This window comes from Lactuca sativa, chromosome 9 (assembly GCF_002870075.4).
Source record: "Lactuca sativa cultivar Salinas chromosome 9, Lsat_Salinas_v11, whole genome shotgun sequence".
Classification (NCBI taxonomy): Eukaryota; Viridiplantae; Streptophyta; class Magnoliopsida; order Asterales; family Asteraceae; genus Lactuca; species Lactuca sativa.
Window position 1 is genome coordinate 12,703,365 of NC_056631.2, and position 25,694 is coordinate 12,729,058.

Here is a 25,694-nt window from a genome sequence, read left to right on the forward strand (position 1 = left end):
AAAGAAAACAATAGACAAAATGACCTAATTTGAAAAAAATTTCTTTATATACTTTGGGCTAATGGGCCACAAAAAAGTAAACGGGCTGGTGAAACAGTAGCCCATTAGCACAAAACAGTAGTTTTCTCAATAAAACATCAGTCAAAGGCGTTGACCGTAGTCAATCCTAAGTTGACTACGGTTTTGAGGGCTATTTTTGGCTAATTGGTATATTTTGACTATTTTTTGATAAGTGATTAAGAAAAATGGCTAGATTAGTAATCAGCCCAAAATAAAAGAAATTGTAACCTAAACACATGCAATAATGAGTCCATACCTTATCAATTGCCGCCATCTTCATCTCCGACCACCACTTCTCCATTTTCGACCACCACTTCTTTCCCCGACGAAATTGAATCTGCAAATTCCTCCGCTTAGCCACATTCCAGTCAACCGATTACCATTCCGAAGATGTCTTCAATAAGTAGTTTTCGTTCAAGCTCTCGATCTGATCTGATGATACCATGATGATACCAGGTACTTCATTGGAGATTTGCAGGAAGAGAAGGAAGATTGGACTGAAGATCCTAGATAAAACAGCTATTGAGGAATTTGTAAATTGGCTCTGAAATGATTTTTCTTCTAAATTATTCTACGAAATTGTGAAATTGAATCTACAAATTCGTTGATATCAGATCAGATCGAGAATAATTTCCGAACAAATAGAGTCAATTAATGTCGTTGAATCTGCAAATTCGATGAATAATTTGTGAAATTGATTCTTCAAATTCGTTGATATGAATCGATACAACAACTCTTAGCCCTGGTAAAGCCCCCAGGCGGCGTATTTTTTTGAAACGAGGACCTCGGTAACGCAACATAAAGACTCCTTCTTCTTATTTATATTTAATTATTAATTCTTATTGATGAAATTTCATTCTACAAAATAAACGTAAACTAAAAATGAACTAAATTCTAAATAAAACGAAATTTACTTAGTTATTCTATTAAAGAATAATGAGATGAGTTAGATAAATATTCAGATCTTTATATTCTATATATAGAAAAAGAAAATGATTCTTTTCGTTAGATAGTTGGCCTATCACATAATAAATCAAGGGCTTTCGCCAAAAGAGGAAAACATTTTTTTCAATCTTCTTTGATTTCAAAGATGCATTATCAATCATGTAAAACATAAAATAAAATAAATAGAGAAAAGCCGACTATCTCAAGGCATGTCGTTCTGAGCCAATTCACAAATTCGTAGAAATGTCACATTCGACAGCTCAATGAAACGAGATCCGGTAGCATATGGCGGCCGGTGAAACGAGATCAGAAAGCATTTCGCCGGAGAGAAGATACGTCTGGAGATGGTTTCCGACGGTGGGAAGAGTAAAGACAGGGGGTATGGTGAACAACCAGAGGGAACGAAGATGCAACGTCAAACGGAGATGCAATGACAGGTGATTCCGACAGCGTTCCGGTGACTCTGGCGGTAGTGGTTCGATTCATATCAATAATCAGCTTGTTGCTCGCTATGGTGTTTTTTAATTGAATGATATTGGGTTTAGACTATGAGGTTTTCTTTATTAGGTCCCTGACACAGCTCCTACCAGTCTTGTATGATTCGTTGATGAAGTGGAAGAAATTGAGTTTTTGTACAGGAGATCAACTTTTGACTTGAAAGTGATTTGAAAATGCCTTCGTAGCGGTGGTAATCTTTGGTATTGATTCATGGTGTTGATGTGATTAGCGTGAGAGGCGATGTTGGGCGTAGGTCTGGATCAGGGTTGGGTGTCGCTGGTTTGGTGCGTGAATAAGCAAATCACATGGAATGGTTGGGTGTTAAATTACACATAAGTCCTTCTGTTCATTACAACTTATGCGAAGCGCATTTTTTTTTACCATTATACCTAAATTTGTTCTCGAATGTTCTCAAATCTATAATTGTTCTCGTTTGAACATCACTTTCTCTCTCTCTCTCTCTCTCTCTATATATATATATATATATATATATATATATATATATATATATATGTATATATATATATATATATATATATATATATATATATATATATATATATATATATATATATATATATATATATATATATATAGAGGTTCTTACGAAAACATAAATATTTTGTGAAAATACTAAAATATATTTTATCTTATAAAAATCAGACATATATATTTAAAAATTAAATTTATTAACAATAAATTAAAGATAATAAGTTTATATTTAATAATTACATAAAAAATAGTGCATATATTTTATTTACTAGATACGATGATAACAATCTGCAAAACCATAAAGAAATTTTGCAAATGATTTAAGAGGGTTTTTTCTTTGCATATGATGAGTCATGATGAGATGCTCAGGTTAGAGATGCCATGAGATGCCATGGTTGATATGTTGGCACAAAAATATACACAATAAGGTCAAAAAAGACGCTTGCTATCTTGATACTTTTATAATATTAAAATTGTCTTATGAAAAGTGATTATTTTTTGGGAAAATTATTAATCTAACCAAATTCATTAATGGCTTATCACTATTTAGTCAAAAATTAGGATTTGTCCCAAACTAGTCATCGAAACCGTAAGTGGTTAAAATGGTCTACTGTTTCGCCAATTTACCTACTTGTTTTGATTTTTGTATATAAAGATTTTCTTTTTCATTTTTCATTACGAAACCGTAGACGAAAAAATGGTCTACTGTTTCCTCTGAGAAGTCTACTGTTTCCCAAATAGTAGATTAAAAATAATCTATTGTTTCCTCTAAAAAAACTACGGTTTGGGGTTTTTTTTAAATGAAAATAACACTAACTTTTTGACTACTATATCGTATCTACTATATATTAAAAGTAAAATCTCTTTTACAGTAAAAGTTAGTGCTTTTTTCATTAAGAAAAAAAAAAAAAAAAACTTAAAACCGTAGGTTTTGGACAAAACAGTAGATTATTTTTAATCTATTATCTGGGAAACAGTAGACTTCTCAGAGGAAACAGTAAACCATTTTTTCGTCTACGATTTCGTAGTGAAAAATGAAAAAATAATCTTTATATACTAAAATCCAAACAGTAGATAAATGGGCGAAACAGTAGACCATTTTAACCACATACGGTTTCGTGGGCTAGTTTGGGACAAATCCTAATTTTTGGTTAAAAATTGTTAATCACTTCTTTAATTTAGCTAAATTAGTAATTGTCCCTTATTTTTTATGTTTATTTTGATGTAGAATGATACACTAAAAATTATGTTAATATTCTTGTATTAAAATTAGATGTTGGAATAAAATTGTATATACAAGCTAAGCCTATCATACATTTAAGTTTATAAACTCATTAGAGTATGATATTTCTATCAATGTGAGATTTATTTCCACACTCATTTCATTTGCTAATTTTTATTATCAAATACCCAACTTTAATTATATATATCTCATTCACATATATTCCATTTTGGACATACATATATTGTTTTGAAGATTTCATGGAGTAGAGCATAAACCCAATTAGAGTTAATTATATACATATATACTATATATTTATATATGTCTAAAATTAATAAAATTATAAATATTTATATTAAAATTTCCTAACATAGATTACTTCTAACATTATCATTTTCCTTGCGATCAAATGTTAAAAAGAAAAAAAAAATAATAATAGATTAATATCTGTAAATGAGAGTGCATTTAAATCCAGTTGGCAAGATAAGAGCCTAGTGAGACTGACAGTTAACCCCTTAAACTCCATGGGCCTTCCTTATTCTTTTTCAAATTAAATTTGTCCATACTCAAATACCCAATTCCTTTTTTTATTATTTTCTTTCCAACTGCATTTATTTCACACAATAAAATAAACAATAATAAATGAAGATTACAAATATAAACTTCAATCTTACGGTTCAAGATTCTTCGATATCTCCTTGTTTCCAGCTTTAAAAGAATTCTTTCTATACCGGTATACGTTTCTTTAGACCTTCAATTCAATTCATCAACTAAAGCAAAGAAATCTAGTTTCAGTATTTGAATGTAGTTTCTCGATAAAGAAAAAAGAAAAGCGAAGAAAAGCTCCAAGCTTTATTTGATTCTGTTGTGTTGATCAAAAGCCTTTTGAATATAGTTCTGATTGAAACTGAAGATGGGTTCTGATTTTCATGTGCCATGTTTCCTCAATTTCAGTTGCCATAAAGAAAGGTAATCCTGTTCTTTATAAATATAATTTTCCGTTTTCTGAATCAACACCGGGTGTTCTTGTAACTTCAATGTTTTATCAACCATATATTCAGAAATCTGCTTAGGGTTTTGCGGGTTTTTTTTATTAGGGTTTTCAGGGATTGAATTGGGCAGATTTTGTTATCTTCTTGACCGGAAATTGGGAATTTCCAATTGGGTATTTGATTGTTTCAAGATCTTTCCAATTACAAGTCAACTTTAATACTTTTCTGATAATTGATGTTGTTAAACTGCTTATGATTTCACGAAATTATACTTACAAAACACCGAATTTCTTATCTGATTCGAGGGTTATTGATCATTGGTTTTGTGTGGTTAAAGATTTCTCGAGGGTGGAAAGAGAGTATGAGGAATAGTAATCCGATTCCGACTAGAGAGCGAAACCAGAATAGACCAAACCTGAGGTTCAGAAAAGTCGTGCAGTGCCTGTGCTCGTGTAAACGATCAAATAGCCCAAATGAGATGATCCCTTCATCAGAATCGACAGGGACGAAGGACTACTCAATTAGTCTTTATTCTTCTCAAACTGTAGGGGAGAACGATAAGAAACCGGATACAGTTAGTATTGAAGAAGCAGAGTTATCGCTTCGCGAAAGTGGTTCTCTGAATTATGAGGTCCGTTTTCCAATATTTTCCATCAATGCATTAATTAAAAAAGAAAGAAAGAAATACTCATAAATCGTAGTATATTTTTATGCAGGAAGCAAGAGCATTGTTAGGAAGATACGAGTATCAGAAAGGAAACATTGAAGCGGCTCTTCATGTCTTTGAAGGGATAGATATCGCCACCATTACTCCAAAGATTAAAATTAGTCTAGCTATAAGAGCGCAGCCTCGTAAAAAACGTTCTCATAATTACGCAACTCCACCATTATCACCACACGCTCTTAGTCTACTTCTAGAAGCAATTTTCTTAAAGTCAAAATCGTTGCAGATTCTCGGTCGATATAAAGGTATTGATTTAGTTCTTCATATTTTTCACGGGATACAGTGAAAAACTTCGTGATTCGTGTCGATTCTTAAATCTTACGTCTCCCTTTTCTTTTTCTTTTTTGTTTTTTTTTTCAGAAGCTGCTCGATCATGCAAAGTTATACTCGACATTGTTGAATCATCATTACCGGAAGGGTTGCCGGAGAACTTTGGTGCCGACTGTAAATTACAGGAGATTCTGAATTCCGCCGTGGAATTGCTCCCGGAGTTGTGGCAACTTTCCGATTCACCCCAGGAAGCCATCTCATCATTCCGGCAAGCATTACTCCATCACTGGAACCTCGATGATGAAACAAAAGCAAAAATCGAATTGGATTTTGCTATTTTTCTTCTCTATAGTGGCGACAAAGAGGCGGCTCCGCCAAATCTCCGGTCACAGATGGACGGCTCGTTTATACCTAGAAGTAACATTGAAGAAGCAATTCTACTTTTGATGATTTTACTAAAAAAAATTAATTTAAAGAAAATCAAATGGGACCCATCGGTGTTAGATCATCTTTCTTACGCGTTATCTGTTTCCGGCGGACTCGGGGCTCTCGGAAAGCAATTGGAATCGTTGATTCCGGCGGTTGTTGACCGGAGAGAAAGGTATCTCCTTTTATCCCTTTGTTACTACGGGCAAGGCGATGGTTTATCCGCTTTGAATTTACTAAAAAACATATACAAACAAGAGGATCCGAATTGTGTCCCGGCTTTACTACTCGCATCAAAAATTTGCGGAGAGAATCCCGATTCCGATTCCGATTCCATGGAAGAAGGTGTACGTCTCGCGAAAAGAATCATTCATTTGGAAAACAATTGCGACGAGATGGTTGGTGTCGCGTATTCTTTATTGGGTGTTTCACTTTCCGGTTATTCGAAATCCGCTTTGACTGATTCCGAAAGAGTTGAGCGACAATCGGAGGCGATGAAGGCTTTGGAAACTGCTGGAAGGTTGACCGGAATGAACGATTCCAGAGTTGTTTATGAGCTCAGCTTACAAAATGCTGAGCAGAGGAAACTGGATGTGGCTCTTGGACATGCGAGACATTTGATTAAACTGGAAGGCGGGTCGGGCCTTAAAAGTTGGTTGCTATTGGCCCGAATATTCTCGGGCCAGAAACGGTTTTTGGAAGGGGAAACTATTATTAATGCTGCTTTGGATCAAACTGGGAAATGGGATCAAGGAGATTTGTTGAGGATGAAAGCCAAGCTTCAAATCGCACAGGGTCAAGTAAAGAATGCTATTGAGACTTATACACAGCTTCTTGCTGTTCTTCAAGTCCAGAATAAAAGTTTTGCAACACAAATGACGAATCTCAAGGTAATTTTTAACTAATTTTGTTACTTTTTCTTGATATTTTGGTCATTAGGCTAATTACTAAAACGGGTAGGGAAGTCGTTTCTGGAGATGCAAAATAACGTTGACTTTTCGTTTTGATGTTTGACCTTTTGATAGGTGGCTGGAAAACGTCATAAAGATTTGGAATTAGAAACATGGCATGATTTGGCGATGTTGTACATAAGTTTATCACAATGGCGTGATGCGGAGGCATGTCTTTTAAAATCTGAGGCTATCAGTTACTACTCGTCGTCCCGATGGTATATCACCGGTACGTAAACATTCCCGTGATTAAAGTCAAGGGTAGTTTAGTAATTTCGCATTTACCCTAAAAAAGGAAAATCATGTTTGTTGGTTATATAGGTTTGTTATATGAAGCAAAGGGTCTCGAGAAAGAAGCTCTAAAAGCCTACGAAATGGCTCTAGATATCGACCCGAGTCATGTGCAAAGTCTTGTGTCCATGGCTATGGTTCTCAAGCGGCTTGGGGGTGGGTTAGGGTCAGGGTCAGGGTCTGGGTCTGGACCGGTGGTGAGAAGCTTGTTGACGGAAGCATTGCGGGTGGACCGGATGAACTCATGGGGTTGGTATAATCTGGGCCAGTTTTATAAAGAAGAGGGTCCCATGTTTATAAAGGAAGCTGTGGAGTGTTTTGAGGCTGCCAGTGTGCTCAAGGAGACTGAACCGATTGAGCCGTTTAGATGAGTCGAATATAATTGTGGATTTAAGTACATAAAATGGGGTTTTTTTACCTTTTAGATTAGTAAATGAAATTGTTGCATAAATATTACACAAAACAACAAAATGAGAGATCTCATTGCCGTTTTGGCTTTTTAAAGAGTCGTTTTTATGGTTATTGGTCAGATTGGTTTGCATAAATAAATACTACTAAAATGACCATGTTGTTTGTTACATTATATTGCGTAACGTGTGTTCGTTAAACAACATACTGCAGTATATTAGAACATTAAGGGGTAACATTTTGTGAAAATTTAAAACTCGAAAAATATACAGAAAATTAAAAAAATCAAATTAGTTAAATAACAAGGATTTCTAGAAAATAACATCAGGTTGTTTACAAAACAAGTAAAGTCCACTCTAATAAATAAAGAACTTTTTGTCATATGTTCTCTTCTTCTTCATTTGGACACATGATATTTTTAGAATTTTAGAATTTTCTATTTTCCGCTTATAATTTTATTGTATTTTTTATTTTATTAAATTGAAATTCCATATTTAATATGTATGGTAATATATATGTAATGTATTTATTAGAAAAAAATTATATATGTAATGTATTCAATACATTATAATAATTCAAACTTTTTTCTCATTTTTCTTATAAATTCAAACTTTTTCCAATTGTTAAAATTTCATATTTAATTTTTTTTAAATAAACTCAGATAATACATGGGTCTCACACCTAGTGACAGAAATATAATGCACCATGTTAGAATTCGTGAGTGAATACAAAGCTAACATATAAGGAATATAAAAATAAGATTAAAATAAAACCAGATATTACTTTATCACAAAGTTTTTTCATACACCATAAACAACCAACAATGATAATATATTTAGCAACTTATTTATCTTCTTTCCATGTATTTCTCCTTACCATGTATATCTCATTGTAATCTTTATTTATTTGAAATGAATGCAACCTAAGCGACACTTCAGTGAAAATTATCATGGTATCAGAGCCGACTAACTCTAAAATCTGATCCTCTTCGTCGATGCTACAACCTCAACCCAACCTATCCGTCAGATTCTATGGTCAACAATGATAACATTCAGCCAAAGCCTCCTTTTCACCTTTTTAATTTACACGACCTCCAACATTCTTCACAAAGTCAAAATGCTTGATGACACTAAAGTAACTTACTCATCTTAGGTAAAACTTTTCCGATCCATACTTACAGCGACAAACTTTCAAATCACATCGACGGAACACCACCACTGACGTTCACCGATTATGCCTAAGAACTATAAATTGAGATTAATGTCCATGTCCATAATCAAACCCTAATTTCCACCACCCATCACAACCTTAGTAAGACACTATTCTACCATCGAAAGTTGATAAGGTGGAAATTTGAATGATGTGTAGTCGGCACGAGACCCATGCGATCCATTGAGTTATAATGAATTATCGCAATTATCGCAGCAACGGGTAGAGACCGCATCACCTTTTTATCTAAAATTACTATGGTTATATGAGTAGCAGATACCATCAAACAAACCATAACCGATTTAACAAGTCATTTGCAACTTCACAATCTAAAATTGTTCATACTTACATATGTATGGCATAATCTTTACGATAACCATATGATTAATAAGTTTATGGGACACACCGGAATGACCTACTTCTATGCGTCCTTGAAGACAAATCTACGGCCTATGAGGCTTGATATTACTAGAAAACATCATTCACACCAACAAAGGATCACGGGCAATGACATTGGAGCAAGAATTTAACAACATTAAACTTAAACCAAATGTAATGTCTAAACTAGCGGCCTACGCAGACATAGGCTTATTTTCCAAGCATCGAAGATGATGCTACTAAATCTTAAGCTTCGGGAAATAATGGATAAATTGTTGTTATGACCCTAAAAGGTCTCAACACAAAGGGAAAAAAGCGGTATCATCATCCTCAAACACAAATCAAGATAATACGACAACACTACTAAATAGTTGAACTCACCAATTCAAACAAAGAAAATGTGGTGGAAAAAATGATATTAAGCAGATTAGTAGTGTATCAAGGAATTAGATGAAAGATCATTATGCCCAATAGTCATTATAAAATGATAATGCTAATGATATATGATCCTATAGGGTGACACCTTATAGGAACTTACTACTAATTGATTATTTATTAAAATAATTTTGATTATTAATAAATATCAACACTTGTATTTGATTGGAAAAATATTATTTTATAAATATAATATTTTGCCAACATATTGAAATTTATTGTTTCTAATAAATAATAATAATAAGAGACAAAAACTTGTTATATTTATATGGTACGTTTATTTTGGACTTGTTAAAGTTCATTAATAAATAACTAGCACATATAATTATATAGTTGTAAAAATGAAATGGAAAAGAAACTTGGTTTTGTTTTCTTTACCACAACCATAGGTCCACCTCTTTAAGAGAGGGGTTGCTTGTTGGTTCATATCTTACACACTTATCCCTTGTGACATTGCTTGTTTGACTTTGTAGAATGTATGACTCAAAGGTACATATGTCTAGATATATAAAAAGAAGTGTAAGTAACCAAAAACTATGAGCTTTTTGATCTTGTTTTTGGCTGCCATTTTCGTCGTTTTGCCTCTGCCTCCCCTCTCCTCTTTGTGTTGTAATTTGGTGCAAGTATAAAGGTTTCATATGTTGCTTCTCCTTAAGCATATTTTAGTATATGTCTTGATAGCTTAAGAACAACATATATACAAGTGAAGAATAGAATCTTTGGTGGTTAATTCATGTTTGATGGATACATTATAGAGAGTTTCTACTTTGGAGTTTAATGTCATCTTCATCAACTTCTTAATTAACAAAATGAATCAAAGTCTTCAAAGGTTGTAAACTTCTTCCTTTCTATGGTTGTTTAAATCTTCCTAAGCTTTCCAAAATGATCATTGATGAGTAAAATGGTTTTAGTTTATTAAAAATGTAAAATTGCTTTTGTTGCTAATCACGTCAAGTTTGACACTATAATTAGATTACTTTTTAAAAAAAAAAAAAAATCCAACATTAGAGATGCAAAAAAAATGCAAATCTTGCATGAGTAGATGTGTATGATGAAGGAAAGATGAATGGAAAAAGATATATGGTTTTTTCTTCAAACATATAACAATTTAAATAGATCAATGTTGAATACAGTACCTGTTCGCAAGCAGAAGTTTCCATTTTTTGGAATAAATGTAATATATAAAAGAAATTGGAATTTGTTATGCATTTTGTTAAAATGAATGTCAAAGCATTTGAAAAGTAAATTATGTAATATTATTGAAATACATTTTTATTGGTTTTTGTATAACTTATTATTATATTTAATAAAGAAGATAAACCTTTCATCTAACTACAATTTTTATTTATTAAACTCTTATCCTCTCAAATATATATTTTTCTATTAAATTTTCATATTATATATAAAGCAAAACGATTGCTTTACAAAAAAAAATGATAAAAAACAATTAATAAATTTCTTGCTTTTGGGCTAAGGTCTCTTACGGATGGAAAGAAATGAAAAACATGTGTGTGGATGTGGGTGTATGAATATGCATGTTTGTATGCATGGAGAATTGGTTCGTGTGAGGTAAGGTGGGTATGTGGTAGGTGGGTATAGGGGTGTTGTTCTATCTGACGTGATGTCAGTGTGAGCTTGTGGGCGTATGCGTATGGATAGAAGTGTGTGAAAGATGATGGCAATTTGTTTACATTTGACGAATATTGGTTAAACTAAAGAGGATGTGTGACTATATTTTTATCTTTTTAATAAAATAAAATGATCCTTATTTTTAGCCAAAGAATGACCAATTCATTCACTCACATAATTTAATGCAATTCAAAGAATTCCAAATTCCTTTAATTTTATTAACCAAACCTAATTTCTACTAGAATTTATATTACAGTTCTTCCAAGTTCGAAATCCATGAACCGAACACGGCCTTAGAATATGACATTTTGTTTTAATTATCGTTTAGGATTTTAATTGTCGTTTTATGAATTTAATTAACGATATATATATATATATATATATATATATATATATATATATATATATATATATATATATATATATATATATATATATATATTAATGAAATGTTAGTTTAAAAGATTATGCTGAACAAGAAGGATGGTATGGTTCCATTCCCATGTCTATAGATCTTCTTTATTAATTAAGTTTGGGCATCCGATTACCAATGTGGCAAAAAAAATCTATGTGGGTAAAAGAGGTCGCAACTAAAAGTCAGAGAAGGTCGCTTGTCAAAAAAAAAAAAAAAATCGAAAAATGACTAAAAAGAGGGGGTGATTTGAAGAAAATAACCAAGGAAAAACACATTTCAGAAAATGACAAAAAAATTTGTGATTTCGACCCTACGAAATATGATTTGGGATAATCCAAAAAATGCAATTTGAAAATCAGGCAACTTCCAAATTCGAAACACATAAAAGTATACATTGTTGTTTTGTGTTCTTGAGAGATAGAACAAATCAAAACATGATTTTCGTGTATATATGAGTTCCAATCCTTTTTTTGGAACCAGAGAAAGGTTCTTATACTAGGGGAAAAGAGGTTATAGCGGTTGCTTCCAGATTTAGTGCCAAAACTAGTAGTTATGAGACATAACTAACGCTTGCATCATCAAGATGTCATCAGGAGAGTTTTGGCGGGAAATTGCATGGAGCTAATGTAAAATCCGTTTAGGTTTCGGGGGCTCTGCCCCTTGGACCCCGCTAAGGGCGTTGCCCCTAGACCCCACCAAGGAGTTGCAACCCGTTGGAACCCTATACCCAAGGGCACTGCCCTCGAACCCTCGTATTCCCAAGTTCACATTTATCACACCGAGCCTCCAAGCTCGGTTAGTAAATGAAGTTTGGTCTATCTCATTATTAATAATAATTATACTAAAATATGTTGATAACACTATAATTAGTAACAAATAACATACTAATGCCCTAATCCTTTCACTAAACCCTTTGAATATTTTTTTACCACACATGCACAAATGAATAAACAAGCCCTCCAATGATGACGACGAAACTCCATGATCAAAAGAGGTGTTATGGTGGTGTTGAGGTGATGTTGTCGATAGTGTTGAGAAGGAACACGGTGGCACTAAGAAGTTATCAACGTTGTCGTCGCTTGAAAAAAGGTATTTGTGTCGTCGATTTCATGATTTAGTAGATTTCATGATACCCTCCATGATCGCAGAGGTGCTTTGGGAGAAGATGGAGGCAACGCGATATGTAAAATAGGGGGGATATTTAGGTTTGAAGGTAATAAGCTAGGGAAATGGTTCAAACTTGTCTTTCAGATGAATGGTTAGAGGACCATTAAGAGGCTATGACATAATCATAATTAAAAAGTTAACGACTAAATGGTTCATTCGGCCTAGGGGTGTAAATGAGCCGAGTCGAGTCAAATACTACCAAGCTCAAAGTTCGGCTCGACTAAAATACTCGAGCTTGAAACTCGGCTCGAACTCGACTTGAGCCTTGATTTTAAGCTCGAGCTCGGGCTCGTGAAATACTCGACAGTCTTGAGCTCAGCTCAACTCGGCTCGACTAATATTTAAAAAATAAAATCAAAATCACTAAATTGAGTAAGAAATATTAAACATTCCACATGCAAATGTCCAAACTACCAAAAAACCACTATTAATCACATAATATCAATATAACATCAATCATATATGTCATAAATGAACAATTATAAAGAAATGACATATATGTAAATTACACTAAGCTCGACTAAGCTCGCGAGCCTTACGAGGTGAGTATTTTAGTACCCGAGCTCGGCTCGACAAGGTACTCGAGTAGCTCGAGCTCGAGCTCGGCTCGATTAAGGTCGAGTCGATTTCGAGTATTTTCCGAATCGGTTTAGAGTTTCTTGCGAGTTGGCTTGTCTCACTTACACCCCTAATTCGGCCCCTTAGTCAATAAAACTTTGAATGGTTCATACCATATTAAGCAAATGGTTAAGAGGTTACTTATCGCTTAGTCAACCAAACTTTAGCCAAAGCTTCAGACTATATCTCACATAATCTAACGAATCGTGTCCGGTTTTTTCACACTTAACCAAACTCTTACTTTCATGTAATATATTTTTTGGCATGGCCATTCCATTGATTTTAAATGGCATGTACCAACAGTAAAACACAGGCCCATAAAATTTTAGATTAGCAACGGATATCAACGGCTTAATGAATGATTAATGACGGATAGTGATGAATATTATCAAGGTGTTGGTGATTTGTTCACTAATTGTATTTAAGTGTAATGGGTTGACTTGTTGACCAAAATCAATATTGATGAATATTAAACAAGTAAAGAAGGTTGATAGTTTATTCAAAATTAAAAGTAGACTATCATTTAAGGGCGAAGCCCCTGAACGAACAGGGGTCCGGGGCAGCGCCCCTGGGAGCGGGGTCCAAGGGGCAGAACCCCTAGCTAGGTATTAATCCTTATTAGAATATTTGACCCGTTTTTTGGCTTGATATTAATCCTTATTGAAAACCCAAATTTATGACAGTTTTTAGACAAATGAGGTATGTAACCAATTTTGGTCTGTTTTTTGGTACTAACGAAATTCATACATCAAATTCTCTATTCTTAATCTCTTCTAAGTCTTATCCAATCAAAGATTATGGAATACCACACAAATACTTTGATTTGATTGTGAAATTACAATTCTCAGAATATCCAAGTGTTTTGATTACCGTAAAATTCTAACTCAAGAGATTAAATTTCCGGGGCCTTCCCGACACAGGAAATTAATTATAGATCTCCAAATATAACTCAAGCTCCTTAGTAAATGTTAACTTAATATCATGGCGGCCTTTTTTTTTTGGCAGTTTACACGTAAACATGATGTGGATTTGAAGTATCACTTTGCCTTTATGTTATCCATTTTGTGTTTTATGGTATATACAAACTGTTTTCACAATTTCATGTTATGAATGATTGTACTTCATCGTATATGTTATTTATGTATATTAGTTAGTTAGGTAAAAGGTCTGTGCCTTTTCGTCTAGAACAGTAATTATATCTACTTGAAATTGTCACGGCTAAGGGTACCAAATTTATGTGTAAACCGCTTTTATATCGCGCACTATGGTCGTGCGGTAAACACAACATCAACCGGGGAAAGGGGTTGCAATAAGGCCACCGCACGTTTCTATGTGTGTTTTGAGGTGTGTTTGGATGACATGTCAGACTAAAATTGTGGTAAAATGTGATATAACACTCACCGGTCTTAGTACTTAGTAGTATGAAAACAATACAGTATTATACATGTGTTTATTTGTTTAGATCATTCTTCTTTTACCCCTCTAAGTATCATGTATTCTCGAGTATTTATCATACTTTTAAAATTTTAAATTATTAACTTGGAGAAGTTTCTTTGATCTCCCCTTATTTCTTACCATTCATAAGACTAACAATCGAGATCGTCGCTTGTTTCATCAATGTTTGTTAGAAAAGTAATTTGACTACTTTTTATTATTATTATTTTTTGCACATATCACCTAGAAAAAATTGCAAAAATGGTCCCTACGCTTGTCAAAATTATATGGTTTTAGTCCGAAAAAGTTTGATAGTGTATCAGTGGTCCAATTTTAGATACCTTGTATGGTTTTGATCTTTATGATTGACATTTTTGTATGATTTTTATCCATACCTAACATGAAATAACAAATATGCCCCTAAAATTGTTTTTTAATTTTCTTTTTATCTCTTTTCTTAAGATTTTTTTAATTAAATAAACTAAAAAAATCTCAAGCAACCCCACATAAGTCATAATGCCCAGTACCCACCCTTCCCCATCTCTCGATCTTCATTCTTCTTTACTCTCTAACTAGACATAACCTCCACCGGGGGCCTTGACTCCGATGATGATAGCAACCTAACCTCCCACCGCCTAAACAACAAATTTCTCATTGATGAACTACTCCCCTCCATCGCTGTAACAACGCAAATTTCAAAACAATTTTTCACTTTTTAATAATGCAATTTCATTCATAAAAATTCCAAATTCTCAATGTATCACATAACAAATCCATAAAATCACATCCCAAGATCAAATATATGAAACTCCGATAGTGTGTACTGGTCATGCCGACGCCTTCCCGCGATCCTTACTGGTACCTGAAACACATCACACAAACACTGTAAGCACAAGGTTTAATGAGTTCCCCAAAATACCACATACAGCACATATGCCTCTCGAGGCTACAGTACGACCCTACGGTCGATGTGTCTCAGCGGGACCCTCCGGTCCCGTAGCTCGTTGGACCCTTCGGCCCGGTCTGTATCGTTGGAACCTTCGGCCCGGTCTGTATCGTTGGAACCTTCGGTTCGGTCTATATCGTTGGACCCTCCGGTCCGGTCTATACAATCACATAGCATACATATATCACATCGCACATAATCTCATACATACACATAGCACACAAGACCCTCCGGTCTACACATATATACCACTCTAGGTAATGTATAGTGAGAAGACTCACCTCGGGTATCTCGGATAATCTCGCACACGAACACACTGGTCTAGCCCCCGCCTAAACACATAACAACACTCTCAAATAAATAATGGCTCTCAAAGGCTAGATTAAATCCACTCTACAATTCCACAGAAGGGTAAAAAACCATTATACCCTTCGCTGACCCAAAAGTCCAAAGGTTGACCAAAACCCTAAAAGTCAACGGATGTCAACAGGAGGCAGTACGCGGTGCGTACCTTCTCTGTACACGGGGCGTACGCCGACGAACCATAACCGGGGTCTTAACCCCTTACGCTGCGCGTACTGAGAGTTACGCCCAGCGTAAGTCTCAGTTTCAGCCTTTCCTTGGATTTTGGTCTTAAACGGTTAAGACACTCATTCAACTTCCAGATCTGACTCTCCCTAAGCCTCTTATCTCATAAAGTCGGAACCTTTAAGCCTTTACATGGCTGTAAAGGTCCCTACACCCTCTAACACCTTTCCTTCTTCCTCAATAGGTCTATATCTCATGTATGGCTCGATATTTACGTCCAAGATTCCATTTTTATGAACATACAACTCTTATAGTCCTGAAATATTATATATCTAGGGCAATGGAGACCATTTGCTCATAAAGTATCCACCTTGGGACCAAAAACCCTAGAAATTGGTCCAATAAGCACACAACACAAATGACAAAGAAAGTTTTGAGCTTTTTACCTCAGAAAGAAGCTCCAACCTCTAAAAAGCTCGGATCTACTCTTGCCCACAAACTCCTAGCTTCCAAAATGGCCTCCTCTTCTCTTTCGCCACCTTGAAATGACACTTGAAGCTTAGAACACCAACACACTAGCTAGAAACGAAGGAGGACTCTCTATTAGAGTTTCACTCTTTGAAATGGTGGTTGAGGATAAGACCTTAGCATTCCTTTTATAGTGCACAAGACACAAATTAGGGTTTACATCTGGGCTTGCAACGCCCAATGTACCTAGGCGAGTCTGCGTCCAGATTAAGCGCGCGAGTACGCGCAGCGTACTCTTCAGTACACCCAACGTACTCACTAGCCTAACAATTCATTTCAGTACGCCCAACGTACTTCGACATGGATTGTCGAATTTCTAACTTGTATAGTTGTACACGTTCACTTGCAGGGTTTGATTCTCAAAAGTAAGAAAAACCGTAGATGAGGATTTCTTGAGGTTGACACCAACGACAACGACAGTGCTCTTTGATCGGTATTTGAGAGAAGCTTTCACCGCAAAAAGTAAGAACGAAAAGGACAATGGTTCAAAACTTTAAATAAAAGGGTAAGGTATTTTGTAGAAGAAGTCTTTTGATGTGGAGCTGCCAAGTTGGATCTTAAAATAGCTAAGGACCCGTTTGATACATATCTTTCCATGTCCAAACATATTTTTCTGATTAAATAGACCGAAAATATCGTTTGATTTACACACAAAAATGAGTCTTTTCTGATAAAATATTTCTTTCCTAGAAAGCTAAAAAATCATATATTTCTAACTGAATTGACCAAAAAGACAATTAAGCTCCAAACCTCGCCTCTTTTCTTTCTTGTATTATTAATTTTTTTAATTTCTTTTTTATTGAATTATTACTTTTTTTACTGGATTGTTATATATTAATAAAGATTATTTATAATACATAATATTTATATATTAATAAATATTACTTTATTAGATTATTAATTCCCTTTAGTTAATTTTTTAATCCAGTTTTATTGTATTAATTCCTTTTTTGGATAACATCATCACCATCCTAATTTATTTTAAAAAATCACATCCATCCCACCACTATCAGACATAAACATACATAAACAGGGTCAAGAATCACATGTTGGGTTATTAAAAAAAATTTAAATGACTACAAAGAATAACAACGTAACATTAACTAGAAAAACAATAAACTAAAAGCAACCTAATCGACATTCTATTTGGATTTTAATTGATTTGTGTTGAATTACATTGTATGATAATTTGTATTTGTATTTTTAAATGATTACTGTGTAATTTTGATTTTGTATGACAATGTGTATGTTTATATAAGACAAAACTGCACGAATGGTCCATATGGTTAGCTGAAAATTGCCACTTTGGTCCAAAAAAATTTGGACTAGCACCAGAGTTTCAAACTTTTCATTTTGTTGCGAGTTTGGTCCGATTTTGTTTGAACTTTTTAAAAAAGATGATTTTGCCCTTTATTATTTAATATTTTAATTTTTTTTTATTACAACAATTAAAAATAAAAGAAAAAAAAATACTCTCTCTCTGACTACCATTGAACCAATCCAACCCCTTTCCTACCAAAAATTGATGAAAGTCCAAATTGAAGCTCCGACTCTTCTTTCTCATTCTATATGTTCCTCTCGTATCTCTCTCATCTTGCAGGTCCAAATCGAGGTAAACGACCCTCACCTCCCTCTACTCCCCTCTCTGATGTCGTAATCCCTTATTATGAACAACCCTTTTCGAACCACAAAGCATTTTCCCTCATACAGAGTGAATTACAAAAATCTATCTAAGTAGTAGGGGATGTATACACGCAGGTGAGTTTAACTGATGAACGATGGTGACACTAACATTTCCATTTCAATTGATGACAGGTGGAGGTGGTGATATAGCTTGTTTTCAAGGTCCGATTTCAATGTTTCAAGTTCTGATTTCAGAGAAACTTGTAAACCTAGATGATAAATGTACATATGATGAACACTCATACCTTTTAAACATGTATTTCCTTGGTTTTCAAGGTCCGATTTCAAGGTTTTCATGTCTGATTTTTTGAGGAAGAAGATGGTTCTTAGTATCGAAGGAGGAAGAAGATGATAAATATACAGATGATGAACACACACAATCTCTTTTTCGGTGATCCCCCAATCTCTCATCATCGAAGACTCTTTCTCCTCCCCTCTTTAATCTATGTTGATACTCTTATCTCCATCTCTCTGATCTTTACAATGAGCCCTGAAATTGTGGGTTGCATTCCGGCAAGTAGAGAATTCACTGAGTAGAGGAGATCGGCAGAGTTTCGATCAAATTGTTTGATGGTAATCATGTTGTTGTTCTAATTGGGTCTTGACTATGCATTCCAAGAGCAACAAAAGGGGGCATGATTTCACGTGTGAAAGGTTAGAAATAGGACCAATTTGAGATTTCTAGGGAATGAATCACGAACAGATTATGTTTTCTTTTTCAGATGACAACCATAGGTGTCGATCCAAATCCTCTTTTTCTCATGCAGCCTGTGGGTTTCGATGTGAAGGTGTATGGTTTAGTAAGGCTTGATTTGCATGTTTAGGGTTTGATTTTCAAGATGAGGGTTATTAGGTTTAATTAGAGGTTTAGTTCATCAATTTTTGGGAGGAAAGGGGTTGGATTAGTTCAATGGTGGTCGGAGAGAGAGAGAGAGGGAGAGAGAGAGAGAGAGAGAGAGAAAGAGAGAGAGAGAGAGAGAGTATTTTTTTTCTTTTATTTTTAATTGTTGTAGTAAAAGAAAATTAAAATATTAGATAATAAAGGGCAAAATCATCTTTTTAAAAAAGTTCAAACAAAATCAGACCAAACTCGCAACAAAATGAAAAGTTTGGACCTCTGGTGCTAGTCCAAATTTTTTTGGAGCAAAGTGGCAATTTTAGCTAACCATAGGGATCGTTTGTGCAGTTTTGACTTTATATAATTACTAGTTTATAACTCGCGGGAACCAAAAGTTACAAAATCAATTAAACTTTGAAAATAAAAAGAAAAAATTATTAACCAGTTACTTTAAATTAATTATTAATTAAAAAAAATTTAGTCATATAAAATTATAATCGTTGATTTACATAAATATGTGAAATTATATCACTTATAATTTATATTAGCTTTATTTTAATTTCAATTCTATTGTTTTTGGTTTAATGTAATTAGAATAAAAAATTTAAAATTTAAAATAAAAATCAATAGATTGTAAAATAATACGACATTAACTAGAATGTCTAATAAAATGACACATAGCAAAATGAAAATTTTCAAGTTAGATAGGAGACAGAATATAACATCCCGAGTTCAGGAGTGCAAGTTCAGGGTTCAAAGTGTAAATGTGAAAGGGCAACTCGGCGAGTCCATGGGTGGACTCGGCGAGTAGGGTCGCGATTCTGGTCGCGTGTTAAGTGGCCAACTCGGCGAGTCGGCGGCTGGACTCGGCGAGTTGGTGCTGTGTGGAGAAAACCCTAATTTCGGAGGATGAGCCCTATATAAACGACATTATACCCTCTCCCCAGCCTCTTTACCCTCTCTTAAAGTCCAGAAAACCCTAATGCGCGTTTGTGACTAATTTGAGAGCATTTGAACCTTGGAGAAGAGATTTTGGAAGAGATCTTGGAGAGTTAAGAGGCTTGGGGCAAGGGGCTTTGCAAGGATTCAGATTTCTCTTCTGTTGGAGCTTTCTTTTGAGGTATTATTTCGTTTCTTGGGCTGTTATTCATCTAGATTCATCATTTTGGAGTATTTGGAAAGAATAGCTTGTGATATTTTGAGTTTGGAGGTTAGATCTGAGGTTGCTACCTCAGATCTGGAATGGAGAAGGTCTAGAGTGCATTAAAGTCCTTGTTCTTGAGTGATTGGTGAAGCCACCTTGTCCCAAACCGTAACCCTAGAGTGTTATATGCTTAGATCTCTTTGGATTCACGTAAAGTTTGCCACTTTACATGATGGATGGGTTGTAGAAGGGTAGATCTGTGGTTTGGATCATCTGCATGGCCTGGAAAGCTTCTGTATGGATTAAGATCTAGGGGTACTCGGCGAGTCACAAATGTGTACTCGGCGAGTTGCTTGAAGATGGGCAGGAACTCGACGAGTTGGAAGAACAACTCGGCAAGTTGGTTGAAGATAGCCTTGGACTCGACGAGTCTGTTCTTGGACTCGGCGAGTCTAGTCATGAGGTCCTAACCTTCTTCTGGTTGAGCCGTGAATCGGTGAGTCAAGGGAGGACTCGGTGAGTTGAGTGCGAGGGGACTCAGAGTTGTGGGATTCAGCGAGTCTCGGGGTGACTCGGCGAGTTGAGTCGCGGATTGGGAAAGTTTTGAGCATGGGGACTCGGCGAGTCATCAGGTTGACTCCGCGAGTAGAGTCACTCAGGAGGTTGACTTTGACTTTGACTTTGACCAAGGGCGGACCAATCACACAGTAGACCCGAAGTGCATGGCTGTTCTGTGTTCTGTTATGATATGGCATGTTGTGCGTGTATGGTATATGTGGTTGGTATTTTGGGGGTATCTCACTAAGCTTTCGGGTTTACAGTTGTGGTTTAATGTTTTTCAGGTTCCTCAGGAGACCGTGACAAGGAAAAGGCGTGATCGTATTGCTCCTCATGATTATGTTTTATGATGTGGTTCTGGGAAGACTCTGATAATAATTGTATTGAAAATCTTTTTGTAATAACTTTATGAAACTGGGTTGTTTTTGAAAAGTTTAAATTGGTTGAAATTTTTAGAGTGTTACAAGTTGGTATCAGAGCCTTGGTTTGAGTGAATTGGAGGAACATTCGTGTGAATCCAGTCACAAATCAAGGAGAGTTTTCAAAAGAGAATTTAAAATGGTTTTCAAAATGAGTAAAGGAGGATGTGGAGGTACGATCAGCCGGAGCCAGTAAGTAACCCCAAAATACCATACATGATATTTGTTTTTTGAGCTATGATAGAACAGCATGCTAGTAATAGGCTAGGGATCTTCAGGATTTCATGATAAAGTTGCCTGATTTGTGATGCCTGCTAGCCTAGGGTTTCTTCCATGGGAGATTTCCAGTGTTCCTCTAGGAGTGAGGGTTGAGTGCTTGTTATGTATGTTCTTCACTAGGATGTTGTGGTGATAATTGATATAAATATGGGTAGGTGTGGAAGGTAGTATGGGCCCGTACTACTAAAAGCACTGGACCGATAAAAGGTATCAAAGAAGCCACAACCTCTAGGGTTGGGTTGGGGGTTGGTTCCCGGGATATTGGGAAGTATCTGAGATCTTGCGATGTTTTTCAGTATGGTGGTTACGAGGCATGCTAGGAGCGGATCCGGGTCAGGATAGGGAGCAGGCGAGGGCGGTCAGGGTGGGTCAGTACCACCCGAGGTTATTGGTCAGATGAGCACAGGCGAGTTGGATGCTAGGATTCGTGAGATCCTGCATGAGGAGGTTGCTGCGTTGTTTCGGGCCGATTTGCTAGAAGTGTTTGGGTCGATCAAGACCGTCATGGTTGAGTATTTTGATGAGCGCTATGCGGCTCTCACAGAGACGACTACCGCGGCGGCTACAGCGGCAGGGGAAGGAGCCGGTAGAGGTTTTCAGTATCGAGACTTCGATAATATGAAGTCCCCTACCTGCGATGGAGTTCAGGACCCGATTGTTGCTATAAGATGGTTTTCGAACGTGGAGGGGTGTTTCTTCACGTGTTCATGCCCTGTTGATCAGAGGGTGAGGTGTGCTTTGAACCTGTTAAGGCTCGGGGCGAAGGATTGGTGGAGATTGACCACGGAGTCATATTCGGATGCGCAGAGGGCTACGGTTTCTTAGGATCAGTTCCGGGAGATGTTCAGCACCTGTTATGTTCCGCGGGTTGAGAGAGAGAGAGGTTGGCTCAGGAGTTCCTGGAGCTGAAACAGGATTCAGAGTCGGTGACGGAGATCACCAGGATGTTCACTAAGAAGGCGATGTTTTGCCCTGAGTTTGCTTCAGAGCAGGCTCAGATGTCCCGATATCTGAGTATGCTCAAGAGGGATATCAGACAGTTTGTGTCTACATAGAGGTGCGAGACCTTGTTAGAGTTGCAGGAGGCCACCAGGCGGCGTGAGTTGGAGATTGAGTTGCAGTTGAGAGAGCAGAGGCAGGCCCCGGCACAGTCGCAGCCAGCGCCGAAACGGTCCAAGACCGTTGATTCTGGATTGGGAGATCAGAGCAGCCGCACTTGTGGAAGGTGTGGGAAGGGTCACACCGGAGTTTGTAGGTCCGGTGGTGCATGCCGCAAGTGCGGAAAGGAGGGGCACTATGCGAGGGATTGTCGGCAGACAGCCCCGGTTCGGGATTTGAGGATTTGTTATCATTGCCATCAGGTTGCACACTTGAGGGTCAACTGTCCACAACTTGCCGCAGGACCGGTGCAGGCTCCAGCACCGGCCACTTTGACGATTACGGGTGGAGGTCAGGGTGGATCGGAGCCCCTAAGGGCTCAGGATCGTGCTTTTCAGCTTACAGCAGAGGAGGTCAGGGCAGTGCCGGATGCAATTGCGGGTATGTTTCTTTCTTGATGTCTTGTTATCTTGTGATTATTATGGAGTATTGTATATTTGCTAGTCTCGTTGTGTGATTTTTGGTATTGTATTCGTTGTTCCTTGAGGTTTATGGTATAGTTATGGGTTTGGTGTTGGGAATTTCGTTGGTTATCATTCATGGGGGTTATTAGTGGGGAGTCAGACTTTTAGTCTGAATGTCGGGGAGCATCTTCAGTCTGAGGAGTGGTTAGCTGAATGACGGGTTTCTTTTGGGTCCGAGATGATCAGTGTTGATATGTGATTTTGTGAAGGTTGCTCGTTCTAGTGGGAATCAGTTCGCATGTAAGGGGATGTGGTGTGTAGGGTTATTAAGGGAGGTCGGTTATGGCGACCGGTTGTTGATAGTCAGTGTTCTAAGTGGGGAGAATTGGAAAATTCTCCGGAAGATCGATAAGCATGAGAGGTTGTTTAGCTGTTGGGATTCAATAGTGGTTTTGTCAGCCGAGCGTAGGCTAGTATGAGCAAGTGTCATTCAGACGAGGCGGGATGCAGACCAAGGGTGATTGATTGTGGAAGGCCTGGGATCGGGCCGGGATTGAGTATGTAGGATGGAGATAGAGTTCGGAGCCCCTAGAGGGCTAGAACAGTATGAATAGGAGAGTTTTCCTGGAGGGATAATTCGGGATGTTGGATGCTAGTAGAGCAGTCCGGATAGACTGAAGGCCGGTGGGCGTACCAGTCAAGCCGAAGGCTCGGAGGACGGTCCAGACAGGCTGAAGGCCCTGGAGGGCGGTCCAGACCTACTGAAGGTTTTGAGAGTGGTCCAGATGGACTGAAGGCCTGGTAAGGCGGTCCAGTCATGCTAAAGACTCTGCATGTGTTGATAGATCTGTATGAGGAAATGGAATGAGTATGTTGCGATGTGATAGCATCAGAAGGTCTAGCCCCAAGTATTGATAGTGATTAGTGGAAGGTAGTGCATGGACTCGAGAGTCCTTGCGAGCGAATTCAGAGCATATGTGGTGCATGGGATAGCGGTTATGCTATAAGTAAATGGTTTAGTATGGGGTGAGCACCGTGGCACTTATTGTAGTGACAAGGCGGTCAAGTAGATTTCCTTGGAGAAGGAAAGAGAAAGGAATGTAGCTCCGAGAGGGAGTGTAAGTTCACGGAAGTGAAATCAGTAGTGTGGAGTTATGATTGGGGTGTTCCAATTATGGTTATTGAGCAGTGCGTTGCAGCGGTGGTATGGAATCACATCCGGGTTGGATGTCTGTTGAGGTCACGGAAGGGATTCCGAGGGTGTAGAGCCAAGAGGCTCGGAAGGGATGCAGGGATGGAGTCTTGGATTCCCAGTTTGATTTGGCCAAGGAATTATGTATGTGGTGGAAATTCATCCAGGGGGATGTTTGGAGGTGTCGTCAGTGTATCGGGTTTTCCCAACCCGAGGATGCTAGAGCCAGTTCAGAATGGGTATGAGATTGCGGAGGAGAACTCATGGGAGTTGCTCTTGTTGGATATAGTGTCTAAGTTCATAACTTTATTTGGTATGTACTTGACCCAACCCGGCATGGTCCATTTGGGTTGCATGGCATTGCAATACTTGGATAAACTAAATGAGAGAATATGGCACTTATGATTATTAATATATTATAAGTTCTAATATATTAATAATAGTGTTATTTAATTAGTATTGATCAAGTATTAATCTAGTATTAATTTGGTGATCAAAGTGAGACAAATTAAATAGATAGGGTTGATTATGACAATCATCAATTCTTTTATGGTGGATTAATGATCCATGGTTTATGGGTTATGGATGTAACCATTTGGAGCTCCATGGATAGTCCATGGGAGTTACAAACCCATGGGTCATGCGAAATGAAGAGTCATGACAATTATGGGTCTTCTTAATGAAACCCTAATTGTGACACCACTATAAAAGGAACCCTTTGGCTAGCAAAATCGTGACCTAGTAAGGTTACTAGAGAGGGCATAACCGATTTTGAGTGCTAGAAGTATTCCCTCAAGTTATTCCAATTTTTGTGGTGTTGTGTGAAGCATTTGAGGCACAACATTTGGGGTGCTAGGCTCACAAAGTCTTGACGGAATCCAAGCAACAACAAGGTATGTATTTCTACTAGTTTTTATGTTTCATATATTCCCCATGCCATGCTAGTTAGGAAATAACCTTGAAAAAGAAATTTGCATGTATATAGAGAAAACATAGATTCAAGGTTATTAGGGTTGCATGTACACTTAGAAAGTGTTAGAATGCTCAAACCCCATCAGTGGTATCAGAGCCTAGGATTGTTTTCTGTATACTTGATGCAAAACTGCTTGAAAATCAAAAATTCTGCATTCTGACGACTGTACTCGCCGATTCCATGGGGAGGACTCACCGAGTCCATGAACAAATTCATCGTACTCGCCGAGTAGGATCGAGCTGGGCAGATTTTTCGAGTTTTTGTTGTTGGAAATGGATTAGAATCATTATCCCGATCTGTTTTGGACTTGTAAAATCTGTTTTTCAAAATGATAATGATTATGTTAATCCATTTTACATGACTTTTAACAATTTCAAAGTATTATATATGTTTATATGATTTCTTGAAATTGCTTGACATGAATTTGTGTTCTTATGAGTTTTTAGAAGATCATAGGAATTATGTGTAACCACCATGTGTG

The 25,694-nt window shown here is 36.7% G+C and overlaps 1 protein-coding gene across 1 annotated transcript; it reads left to right on the forward strand.

The window, feature by feature from the left end:
• Positions 1–3,871: 3,871 nt before the first annotated feature.
• Positions 3,872–7,399, forward strand: LOC111881313 (protein NPGR2). Its single transcript, XM_023877726.3, has 6 exons — positions 3,872–4,186; positions 4,547–4,840; positions 4,926–5,178; positions 5,294–6,519; positions 6,655–6,808; positions 6,901–7,399. Exons 2-6 carry the CDS (start codon positions 4,571–4,573, stop codon positions 7,239–7,241), a joined length of 2,244 nt encoding a protein of 747 aa, XP_023733494.1. The 5' UTR covers positions 3,872–4,186; positions 4,547–4,570; the 3' UTR covers positions 7,242–7,399.
• The last annotated feature ends 18,295 nt before the right edge of the window (positions 7,400–25,694 follow it).

Coding starts and splice junctions, on each gene's coding strand:
- LOC111881313 (XM_023877726.3), top strand. CDS start 4,571: ATGAGGAATAGTAATCCGATTCCGACTAGAGAGCGAAACCAGAATAGA. Junction 4,841..4,925: donor GTGGTTCTCTGAATTATGAG/GTCCGTTTTCCA, acceptor ATTTTTATGCAG/GAAGCAAGAGCATTGTTAGG. Junction 6,520..6,654: donor CACAAATGACGAATCTCAAG/GTAATTTTTAAC, acceptor ACCTTTTGATAG/GTGGCTGGAAAACGTCATAA.